Source organism: Miscanthus floridulus, chromosome 13 (genome assembly GCF_019320115.1).
Source record: "Miscanthus floridulus cultivar M001 chromosome 13, ASM1932011v1, whole genome shotgun sequence".
Lineage (NCBI taxonomy): Eukaryota > Viridiplantae > Streptophyta > Magnoliopsida > Poales > Poaceae > Miscanthus > Miscanthus floridulus.
In genome coordinates this window covers 19918818-19930410 of record NC_089592.1, presented here as the reverse complement: position 1 = coordinate 19930410, position 11593 = coordinate 19918818, and the positions used below count along the sequence as shown (strand labels likewise).

Below are 11593 nucleotides of genomic sequence, written 5' to 3'. Positions count from 1 at the left end.
CCCTAGTGATGTTGAGGGCGAACGTCCCACGAAGAAAATCACTGCCAAGATTATGTGGTATGCTCCTATAATACCACGCTTGAAACATCTGTTCAGAAACAAAGACCATGCAAAGTTATTGCGATGGCACAAAGAAGACCGTAAGGTAGACAATATATTGAGAGACCCTGCTGATGGGTCCCAGTGGAGAGCAATCGATAGAGAATTCCCAAAGTTTGCAAATGACGCAAGAAACTTAAGGTTTACTTTAAGTATGGATGGTATGAATCCTTTCGAGGAGCAGAGCAGTAGTCATAGCACTTGGCCTGTTACTCTATGTATCTACAACCTACCTCTCTGGTTATGCATGAAGCGTAAGTTTATAATGATGCCAATGCTCATCCAAGGTCCAAGGCAACCTAGCAATGACATCGATGTGTACCTGAGGCCACTAGTTGAAGAACATCTACTTTTGTGGAATAGACCAGGTGTACGTGTGTGGGATGAGCACAAACAGGAGCACTTTGACCTGCGAGCATTGTTGTTCATAACAATCAATGATTGGCCTGCTCTAAGTAATCTTTCAGGACAATTAAACAAGGGATATAATGCATGCACGCACTGTTTCGATGACATTAAAGGTATATTCTTGAAAAAATGTCAAAAGGTCATGTACCTTGGCCATCGTCGATTTCTTCCTACGAATCACCCCCTAAGAAAGAAAGGCAAGCATTTTAAAGGTAAGGCAGACCACCAGTCCAAGCCGGGCAACCGAACTGGTGAGGATGTACTCAATATGGTCAAGGATGTGAAAGTAGTATTTGGAAAGGCATATGGCAGCGAACCTGTTCCGAACGACGCCGACGGTCACGCACCCATATGGAAGATGTCCATATTTTGGGAGCTACCCTATTGGCAAGTCCTAAAGGTCCGTAGCGCGATCGACATGACGCAGCTGATGAAGAATCTTTGTGTGAACCTGCTAGGCTTCATGGGTGTGTATGGGAAGCCTAAGGACACACTTGAAGCACGACAGGACCTGCGATGTTTGAAAGAATGAGACAACCTATATCCAGAGAAGATAGATGATGGACGCCATTACTTAAGTCCTGCCAGCTACACTCTTAGCAAAGAAGAGAAGGAAAGCATGTTTCACTACTAGAAATGTGTTCATCAATGACGATTCAGTCGTGACGCTTACAAATTTCGTCACAGAACAAGCGCTTTCTATGACGAAATTTCTAGCTTTGTCATAAGTAACAAGTGACGGAGCTTTGGCACGAAGAATAATGATGAAAACAAAAGAATCATCATAAAACAACAAAACTAAATCGTCATAGATCGTTTGGCTCGTGTACCACCTCGAGGACGTGGCGTCGTGGTCCCACTAGCAGGTCCCACCTCGAGGACGTGGTGATGTGGTCCCACCATTGGGTCCCAACCTCAAAGACGTGGCGATGCGGTCCCACCAGCGGGTCTTAGCCTAAGGACGTGGCGATGAACAAGTGGGGCAGCGTGGCCCACACGGTCTAGCTGATCCTGCATCCTTCCACCCCCCCCCCTTTTTTTTGCCAAAAAATAGCGCACGCAGGGAGATTCGAACCCGTGACCTGCTGCTAGACATGTTGGTGCATTACCACTGGACACTCGCCGTTTTGTGATAAAGGCATGCATGTTTTTCTATTTGTAAACGTATAGCTAAGCAGTAAGCATAGAAGCCTTGGCCCAATAGCAACATCGCCCATTAGCAAGCCTATTAGCCCAATAGAAAATGATTTCCTAGCCGCTGGACGGACGTCATTTTGTCTCCTAGATTGCTGCGATCCCAAGTCTCGACTCGACGTCTCCTATCGCCCTGACGCCCTATCGGCCGCGTATCACATTGAGCATGATGAACTGACCTGACGGCGGTGAGGCACCCAGACCCAGGCGAGGCGAGGCGCTGAGGCCCTAAAGGTAAATAGTAATCATTCGTATTTTTTTCAATTCATTCACAATCACAGCAAACTATATATATAGCGAGTAGTGGGTCGATCTCTAAATTTTGTTCTTTTCATCTAGACGCCTACTACAATAGTGTTCAAATATTGAAGCCATGTCGTCTGCAAATAGGTCTAGAAAATTTGAATCGGGTTCGGAAAAGCGTAAGAAAAAACAAAGAATAGAGGATGTAATCCAATTCATTCACAATGGGTTTTGACCTTTTCTCAAGCTAGTAGGCCTCAATTTTTAGTTTCATACAAGGCCTCGGATTTCCCCGAGACGGGCCTGGTGGCGCGCGAGCAGTGGAGAGCTAGGTAGCGGCGACGCTCGTGGGATAGAGTAGCGGTGGCGCGCGTGGGTCAGTGCACCAGCGTCGGCGATCGTGGGGCGGTCAGAGCAGCGCCGGTGATCGTGGGGCGAGGAGAGCAGCGCCGAGCAGTGGCGACTTGCGTGGGATAGGGCAGCGGCGGTTTGTGTGGGACAGAGGAGCGCCGGCGATCACGGAATAGAGTAGCGACGGCGCGTGGGACAGAGTAGTACAAGGTTTGATTTGTTTTTGAATTTCTTTATATATATGCATGTGTTGGATGTGTTTTTGAATTTTGTTGAGTTTACTCTAATTTTAGGACTGAGTGCAAGGTTTATTTTACTCTCAAAATAGATGGATAGAAGCTGGATTTATGGGACACAATTCACACCTGCATATGTGAAAGGAGTTGAAGAGTTCATGAAATTTGTTAGTGAAAGATACCCCGAAGACAGCCACATACTTTATCCATGCAGCGAATGTCTTAATCAAAGTTTATGGCCTCAGGATGATGTAAATGACCATATACACATTTATGGAATGTCAGCTGCATACACCAGGTGGATTCATCATAGGGAGTCGGCAGATACTGTAGTAGTTGAAAATTTAGAGCAGGAGGTCGAAGGAAGTGATCATGACTTTGGGATACATGTGGATGTGGCCGATGATGATTATGATGAGGATCATGGAGTACCAGAGATGATAGGAGATCTGTATGCTGCGGTAGAGGCTGATGGAGAACAACCAAGGTTTGCAAGAGTCCTTGAAGATGCGAAGAAGTCACTTAGCCCGAGATCTAGCCATTCAAAATTCTCTTTTCTGGTGAGGATGTTGTATATCAAGTCTCGTTATCAAATTGGCAATACAGCATTTTCCACAATGCTGAAGTTGTTGTCATCAGGATACCCTCAGAGTGAGTTGCCAAAATCAAATGATGAGGCCAAGAAATATCTTGGAGAACTAGGCCTTGGTTTCAAAAACATCCATGTGTGCAAGAACAATTGTGTGTTGTTTCAGAAGAGGTATTATAAAGAGAATGTGTGCCTAGTATGCAAGGCGTCTAGATGGCAAGATGAAACTGGGAACAAGCGGGTTCCACACAAGGTATTGAGACATTTTCCACTTTTGCCAAGGTTGAAAAGAATTTTTGCTTCAAAGCGCACTTTTGAGGAAACACAATGGCACAAGAAAACGAGGATGCCAGTCGACAATGTAATGAGCCATCCAGCTGATGGAGAAGCATGGAAGGAGTTCGACACGATGGAACCAACCTTTGTAGATGATTCAAGGAACCTGAGGCTTGCCTTAGCTACCGATGGATTCAATCCATTTGGCAACATGAGTACGTAGTATAGCATGTGGCCAGTGCTTCTAACACCGCTAAATCTCCCACCATGGGAATGCGTGAATCCAGCAAACTGCTTTATGTCTTTACTCATCCTAGGTCCAAAATCTCCAGGAAAGGATTTTGATTTGTTCCTTGAGCCCCTAATTGAAGAACTGCTCGATCTATGGAAGGGTGTCAGTACCTACGATGCATGTACTGGTCGAAAGTTTAACCTTCATGCTGCCATGCTATGGTGTATACATGATTTTCTAGCGTTGAGCACGTTATCAGGGCGAACAACAAAAGGGTATTATGCATGTATTCATTGCAACAAGGATCCGTTGTCTCGGGCAATAAGGAGTAAAATATGTTACATTGGACATCGTCGTTACCTTCCAAGGACACATGCATGGCGGAGAAGCTTGGCTTTCGATGGTAAGCGTGAAAACAAAGATTAGCCAGGCAAGTTCACTTTGGAGGAGGTCCTAGAGGAGCTAGAGATGGTGAAAGATGTCGGGCCAGGGAAGCATCCTGAAATTATTGGAAATAAAAGGAAGCGCAACGAGGGTCCAAGGATTTATAGCCGCAAAGTTGGGTTGTGGAGATTGCCATATTGGAAACATTTGAAGCTTCCACATAATCTCGATGTGATGCACATAGAGAAAAACATATGTGAAAACATTGTTGGCACATTACTCAATGTGCAGGGCAAGACCTGGACACAACCAATGCTAGGCTAGATTTGCATGATATGGGCATAAGACCTGAATTGCACTTACAACAGCATGGCAACTCAGTCACTGCTCCACCTACTCCGTATGTCTTGGGGAAGGATCAAAAAATCGAGTTATGCAAGTTTCTCAAAGGTATCAAGTTTCCTGATGGATATGCGGCTAACCTAGCAAGATACATAAGTGAAGATGGTTCGAAGGTGCAGGGAAAGCTGAAAACACATTCTTGCCATATACTCCTGCAAAGAATCATACCTGCTGGCCTAAGAGGACTGGTGAGGAAGGATGTATATGAAGCAGTTGTAGAGCTTGGGACCTTCTTCAGGGAACTATGCAGTAGAAATCTGAGGATTGATGTTGTCAAATGGCTAAAAGAAGAAATTCCATTGATCCTATGCAAGCTTGAGAAAATCTTTCCACCTGCCTTCTTTGATGTCATGGTGCACTTGGCTGTCCATCTTCCTGATGAGGCACTGCTAAGAGGACCTTTTCAGTACGGATGGATGTACCCAATAGAAAGGCGGCTAGGCACTTTGAAGAATTTTGTAAGGAACAGGGCTAGGCCAGAAGGATCAATTGCTGAGGCATATATGGCAAGTGACACCTTGACTTTTTGTTCTAGGTATATGGAGGATATTGACAATAGATTTAACCATGATGATGGTAGTGATGGAGAGACTGCCATTGCCTAATGACATCTCTGTTTTTAAGCATGGTGTTACTCTTGTTGGATCTAATAGGAGCCAGTACATTGATGATGTTGACCTCAATAAGTTAGTTTGGTATGTGCTAAATAATTGTGAAGAAGCTGAGGAATATTTAGAGTAAGTATCTATTAGATGTTTTGGGGATTAGTTTTTGTTTTATTTCTAATTTTTCAAATTATTCTTATGACTTAACTTTGCCCTGCAGCTTGTACAGGGATGATCTTGAGCAGCAAGGTGCACTTGATGTTGATAAAATGGTTGAACAAGGATTTGCAAAGTGGTTTAGGTGCCATGTAAGTCACTACACATTGTGTTTCTAGGTTCAGTAAATGCATTAGTATCCATATGTAATTGGTTAACTGAGTACTTTTGTTGCAACAAATTGAGAACAAATGCAAGGAGAATCTAGAATCGGTTAGCGAAGGATTGTGGGCACTGTCATGTGGCCCAGATCTGCGAGTTAAGACTTGTGTAGCTTGCAAGGTTAATGGAGTGCGGTATAGCACTGTGGATCGTGAGAATTTCCTTCTGACACAAAATAGTGGTGTAATGACTGAAGGTTCACATGATGGGAACAACATAGATTTTTATGGAGTCCTTAAAGAGGTAATTGAGTTGCAATATAACTCAAATCTTCAAGTTTGTCGGACAGTGGTTCTATTTTGATGCGATTGGTTCAAGCAAGAAGGCAAGACAATAGGCCTTCGAGATGACGGACATTTCAAATCCATCAATGTGCAGTCATTATGGTACAAGACTGATCCTTTCATCTTAGCAACTCAATCGAAAAAGATATTTTACCTGCAAGACACATCTTTAGGTAAAGATTGGCGAGTTGTGCAGAAATTTGAACATAGGAATATTTATGATGTCGCTGAAAAAGATGAGGCCAGTCATGATGTGCATCAGGATGATTATTGTTCTGATACTAAACATGTAGTGCAAGCAGGGGCTAATAATGAGGTTACGCACAATATTCAAGGTGGAGAAGCCAGTATAATTGAAGAAAATTCAGAAGACCTTATAAGCAGCAAGAAGCAAGCTATTATTCGTGAAGATAGTGAGGATGAGGAGGAAGATGAGACAGTACTGCAGTAATGTAGTGATGGTGGCAATGATAACAATGATGACATGTCCCTAGATGATGAAGATGATGATTTCTAGTATGGACCTTGACGTACTATTTTGATTTCTAGTATGGACCACTGACATGTCCCTAGACTGCACTACTATTTTGTTTTCCCTGGACATGTTATCTGAACCTGTAATCTGAACATGTAATCTGGACATGTTATCTCAGCCTATCATGTTATCTGGACCTATGTTACTGTAACTTAAGTGCTACCTATCTATTGTGTGAACCTATATGTCCAAATTCTATTGAAATTGTATCCACTTTCATGCAGAACTGCATACAACCAGTGAAAAATACTCTGTCAAAATTTGGCGTCCTGTGGCACCTTTGTGCGCTGTGGTAGGCGCAATAGAAGGTGAGGGTGAGGGTGAAGCCGTGAGGGTACCTGTATAGGTTGAGTGGTCGATTGGAGTCCTCCGAGATCGAGCTGCCGCCGCCGTCGGCTGCCTAGATCTCTCGAGGCGCCGGCCCTCAAGCTTTAGCGCCCGCCTGGATCTCCGCCTCAGGCTCGGGCCAAAGGGCACCACAGTGGTGCCGCTCGACGGTGCCGCGCGTGGCTCTGGCCGCACGCGTGCGCCAGCGAGGGGTGCCACGGTGGAGCCGCCATGCCCGCGTCGCGTCTGCTGTGAGCTCTCGGCTGTGCTCTGTCGCTCGCTGGACTAAGAGAGAAAGGGCGAAGAGAAGTGAGCTAGGGTTTTGGGAGCCGGCGCCGCGTCGCCATTTTTGATCCTCCAAAGCGCTTTCTCAGCCGTCCGATCTGCATCGACAGCGCAGAATCTAGGGGGCAGCGGGGCCGGATTGACGCGGCAGAAAAGGGATACAGTTTAGGGGTAAAACGGGATCTCATAAGCATGGGCGATGTGGATCTCATAGAGTTTATCTAAAACTGCGCTCGAGTACTAACGAACCCACTTGAATAGAGCAATGGTCTGGCCCTTTGAGTTTGACATCGAGCTCCCGGGTTCGAACCCTGTGGTAGCCAATTTTTTTGCAACATTTTTTATTAGATATTACGTTCTATGATTTTCTAAATATTAGCAATAATATGACACTATCTTATTAGTTTTCTGATTTTCTAGGTTCCACAAAAATATCTAACTTTAATATCAAGATTTCAGTTTACAGTTTGATTAATTAGTTCAACTATTTCAAGTTATACAATAATAACTCATTTGTAATCAAATTATATCGACAACTCAAAAAATAGAAATAATTATTTAGTGTAGGTAATTATTTTATTTTATCTTTATAAGAAATAAAATATTTGAGTTACATTTAAAAAAATAAAAATATCATAAAAATTAAAAATGAAATACTTGAGTTATTTTCAAACTTCTTCCTATATTTTTAGCTATTATTGTACTTATTTGTTGAATGACTAAATGATAAAAGGTACAATACCTTAAGCTAGGTAGAAAAATCTTAAAACTTACATGGACACCTCATTTTGGAGTATAATGATGACAACAAAGTTTCAATTGATTCTAAGAATGTGGTCATGCACATCCTCACAACCGCCGTCACCTCCTCGGCCACTTGTTCTCTCTTCCCCCCATTTCTCCAACCCTATCCACCACCACCGGGACACAACCGCCGTCGACGAGCTGTGTCCCCGCCCACGAGCTGCGTCCTCACTGACATCAATCGCCGCATCCCCCGCTCTCTCATCGCCCCATGCACCTATCTCGCCCCATCCACCTCTTTCTCGCCTCAACCTAACCCTAACCACCTTCGGATTGTGGGTCGTCACCGCACTGGATCTGCTTCCCCGTCGACTAGGGTTCACCGCACCAGGGTTGCTTCCCCTTTGACGACCACCGACTGACTGAGCACCTGGTCTACATCCGCAACCTAGCCACAACCGCAATGGTGGCAACAAGGGGGCAAGGTAGGAAGCGACCTGCAGAACAAGAACAAGGTAAGCAAAACAATTATGTATTGATAAATTCTGTTGTACAATTCTATTGCCCTGGTATCTAGTTAGGGATTTGCTAACCATTCAGTCAAATTGTATTCTGAATCTTGGATCTGTAATCTATTTTGCACTTGTATTTGTCTGAAATAGAAGCAGCAGTGATGTTTTCTGAAAGCAATTGTAGTACAATTCTGAAAGTAGCTGTGACTCTTGACTTCAAATAGATTTGGGCGTGGTCTATTTGACCATTTTAATGATCTGGATTTGGATGTAGCAGAGTGCATGCATGTGTGTTGATAGGAAAAGAGTAGTTTAGTACAAGCTATCTTCAAAATTTTCAGATAATTTAGAGTATTTGTGCTTCAGTACAAAAAAAGTTGTACCTCTTACCTCTGGCCTATTACTTGTTGCCTATAACCTATCACCTCTTATCCCTTAGCTCTTCAGCAGGCACTACTAGCTCCTACCTCTTATCTATCTAGCATCTAGTATTACTACCTCTTAGTACTTAGTTCACTCCTTTTTATTTTCTAATAGACACAATTTGATTGTTTTTGTAAGAACCTCCAAAAACTGATTATGAGAGACTGCCTGGGATACACGCGTGGCGAACAATTTAAAGAAGATGCAAGAATTCGGCCTGAAAAATCTATCTACTGAATTTAATAACTCTGTATCATAATCTGCATAAAAGTAGGGGGAAATTAGCAAACAAGAAAACAAATAGTGAAGATTCAGATTCATCAGAATATCTCCTTGAAGATGATGATCAAGGAGATAGTGATGATGATGACACTGAATCTGATGTGCAGCCACAACCCCTGGCAACTAAGGTGCTTCTTCTATCTTCAAAGTACTAGATGGGGAATATTTGTATTGCATTTGAATGTTTTTAATCTGTTCTTTAATATATGCCCTTGCTTTTAGATGCATCTTGTTTCTTGCATACCTGTTCTTTAATATATGGTCTTGCTTATTAATGCACATGACTTACTTGACTTTTTTTCCACTAGTATCCTACTAGGGTATAGTCGGAAAGTCCTAGCTTCAAAGAAGAAGAAGATAGGTCCCACCATGGCACCAGGAGTTAGGGCTAGTAAGAGAGTGAGGGCATCTCAAGGATCACAGGTTCAAACTCCTGAATCCCAAACAAGATCATCAAAAAGGCTTCAACCTTCAGCCAGAATGTAGAGGATCCTATAGATGGTCATGATGAAATACGACCACAAAGGTCTTATACGAATGTAGAGGAAGGCAATGGAGCTGGTGGTCAGGACAATACAGCTGCAGAGGAAGTCAGTGGAGCTGGTGCTCAAGACAGTACAAGGTGCTGATGAAGATAATGTAGCTAGGAGAGGAAGACACTGAAGGCAAGTTATAGTTTCTTTGTCATTCAAATATGTCATCTGTTTTGCTTATCTACATGAAACTAAATCATTTTAATGCAAATTCTATTTTGTAGCTCCTGCACAAGCAAGCCCCAAGGAGATCCCAGGCCACCCACCAAGGGAACACAGCTGGACAGGATGATAAAAGCTATGGGAAGGAGAATGCCCATAGCTGTTGCTGAAGGCAAAAGAAGGCCTCATGAACCTATTCAAGTAGCCAAGTTTACATCTGAGGCTGGTGTCATCATTCGGGATAAGGTTCCTATCCTACCTCATTGGAAAGAATACAAGAGAGACTGATCAATATTACAAAAACTTTGTGGGAAAGCTCTCTGTAAGTGCATTACTGTTTCTATGGTTAACATGTATATCTATTTAACCTGAATTGACTAACTAAATATGGAATTGTCATATGACTAGGGGTGCTTGGCCATTAACCCTGACGATAAGCCAACAGAGGAAGCTTGCACCGATATGCTGTGCTCTAGGGGTGCGACAAATGCGTTATTGGCTCAAGAATAAATACTTCAATGGTGTACCTGCAAATGAGATTAGGACAACTTCTCCTAGTTGCATGCATGACTGATGAACAGTGGAAGGCACTAGTTGCAAAGTGGTCTGATCCAAAAAACATGGTATGGGTATCTTCTCATATATTCTTTCTCATTTAGTTTCCAAAGGATCTTCTCATTTTAAACATATCATCTCATCAATCCTTCTTGCTATACCCAGGTCCTTCAATGAAAAGCAGTGTAACACATAAATATTTTCAAACATAAAGATTCCCTAAGCTCCTAAATAAGAGCAATTAGCAGAATGTACTTGGGAAAAAAGGGTTGGTCATATATATCCTGCAAACAAAAAGGATTACAAATATGCCCTTAAATATCAGTCCATTCATCAAAGGATAGAATAACATATTCTAAAGGACAAAATCATGAATAGAACAATAGAAAGGCAGTTCATGGATTCAGACAATTTGAGATGTACATTTCATAGAAGTTGTATAGGGGCATAAAAGAGTAGACAACTCTGCAGGAGTTGAAAATTACCATCTTACTGTTTTTCAGATAAATAGGTATCTTGTCATATATTCTTTCTCAATCAGTTTCCAAAGGATCTTCTCATTTTAAACCTATGATCTCATCTAGCATGTTCATTATCTTGTAGGAATCAAGTGAAAAGAACAAGCAGAATCAGTCAGTAAAGTCAAGTATCATCAAGCTACGGGTTCTCGCAGCTATGTGGCACACTTACATGCATATGTAAGTAAAGAGTACCCTGTACATATTTGCACTAAACAACTTATTTTGCATTTCATCTGAGAAAACTTTGCTTGTAATTGATTATCTATGAAATAGAAGAAGAAGAAAAACAATGCAGAACCAAGCACAGAACAAAATGAAGAACTTGATGCGGTGGAGGCCTTCAAGACCTGCCATACCAGCTCCAAACATGGTCTGACTGAACTAGCAAGAGAAGCAGTTGTAAGTCACGACATCTGTTTCGTTGTGCTAACAACTATTCATTAATTGGATAATATGTCTTGTTTCAAACATTTTGTATTTTGTCTTTTGCTCAAAACTGGTCATAATCCAATATAGCTAGACATACTTGCTAAATAATAATCCTATGTTGTTGACTTCTACTTGTATTCAGTTACCTGACAACAAATAAATGACTCATGATTGCATACCTATTTGGCATCAGTTTTTGTCAATATAGCATAGGTTTTTATTTTTTTAAAATACATCTTGTGTGATATTTCCTCCTCAAATTAATGCAATAAGTATCAACTAATGATGGGTCATTGCTGTTTCAGTCAAATATGGAAGCTTTGAGGACAGAACCTATTGCTGAAGGTGAGACAGTAGTGTCCAGTGTGCAGGTTGTGTCCTAGGTGCTCTCCCTAGAACAGCTCAAACCTTTTCCTAAAGAGTGTTGGCATCAAACCAGTGCCATCCTCCAAATCATCATCATCAAATGAAAGCGAGCTTCGGGAGCAACTAGGAGCTGAAGCTACGACTGTTGTACAAGGTGAAATCGATGAACTCAGGAAGACAAGTGAAGAAGCTGAAGGAAAAGCTGGCGAGGACACAAAAGGAGATGGAGGAGTACAAG

The 11593-nt window shown here is 42.3% G+C and overlaps 1 protein-coding gene and 1 long non-coding RNA gene across 2 annotated transcripts; both read left to right on the top strand.

The window, feature by feature from the left end:
- Positions 1 to 2623: 2623 nt before the first annotated feature.
- Positions 2624 to 9654, top strand: LOC136499559 (uncharacterized). Its single transcript, XM_066495169.1, has 11 exons — positions 2624 to 3611; positions 3714 to 3809; positions 4304 to 4920; positions 5039 to 5109; positions 5240 to 5327; positions 5422 to 5640; positions 5776 to 6120; positions 6441 to 6508; positions 8782 to 8917; positions 9333 to 9428; positions 9547 to 9654. Exons 1-11 carry the CDS (start codon positions 2624 to 2626, stop codon positions 9652 to 9654), a joined length of 2832 nt encoding a protein of 943 aa, XP_066351266.1.
- Positions 9655 to 10675: 1021 nt separating this feature from the next.
- LOC136500532 (uncharacterized) lies at positions 10676 to 11382 on the top strand. Its single transcript, XR_010770055.1, has 3 exons — positions 10676 to 10737; positions 10837 to 10959; positions 11295 to 11382. It is a non-coding gene; the product is annotated as an uncharacterized lncRNA (long non-coding RNA).
- The last annotated feature ends 211 nt before the right edge of the window (positions 11383 to 11593 follow it).

Coding starts and splice junctions, on each gene's coding strand:
- LOC136499559 (XM_066495169.1), top strand. CDS start 2,624: ATGGATAGAAGCTGGATTTATGGGACACAATTCACACCTGCATATGTG. Junction 4,921..5,038: donor CAATTGCTGAGGCATATATG/GCAAGTGACACC, acceptor TCTGTTTTTAAG/CATGGTGTTACTCTTGTTGG. Junction 6,121..6,440: donor ATGAGGAGGAAGATGAGACA/GTACTGCAGTAA, acceptor ACTTTCATGCAG/AACTGCATACAACCAGTGAA.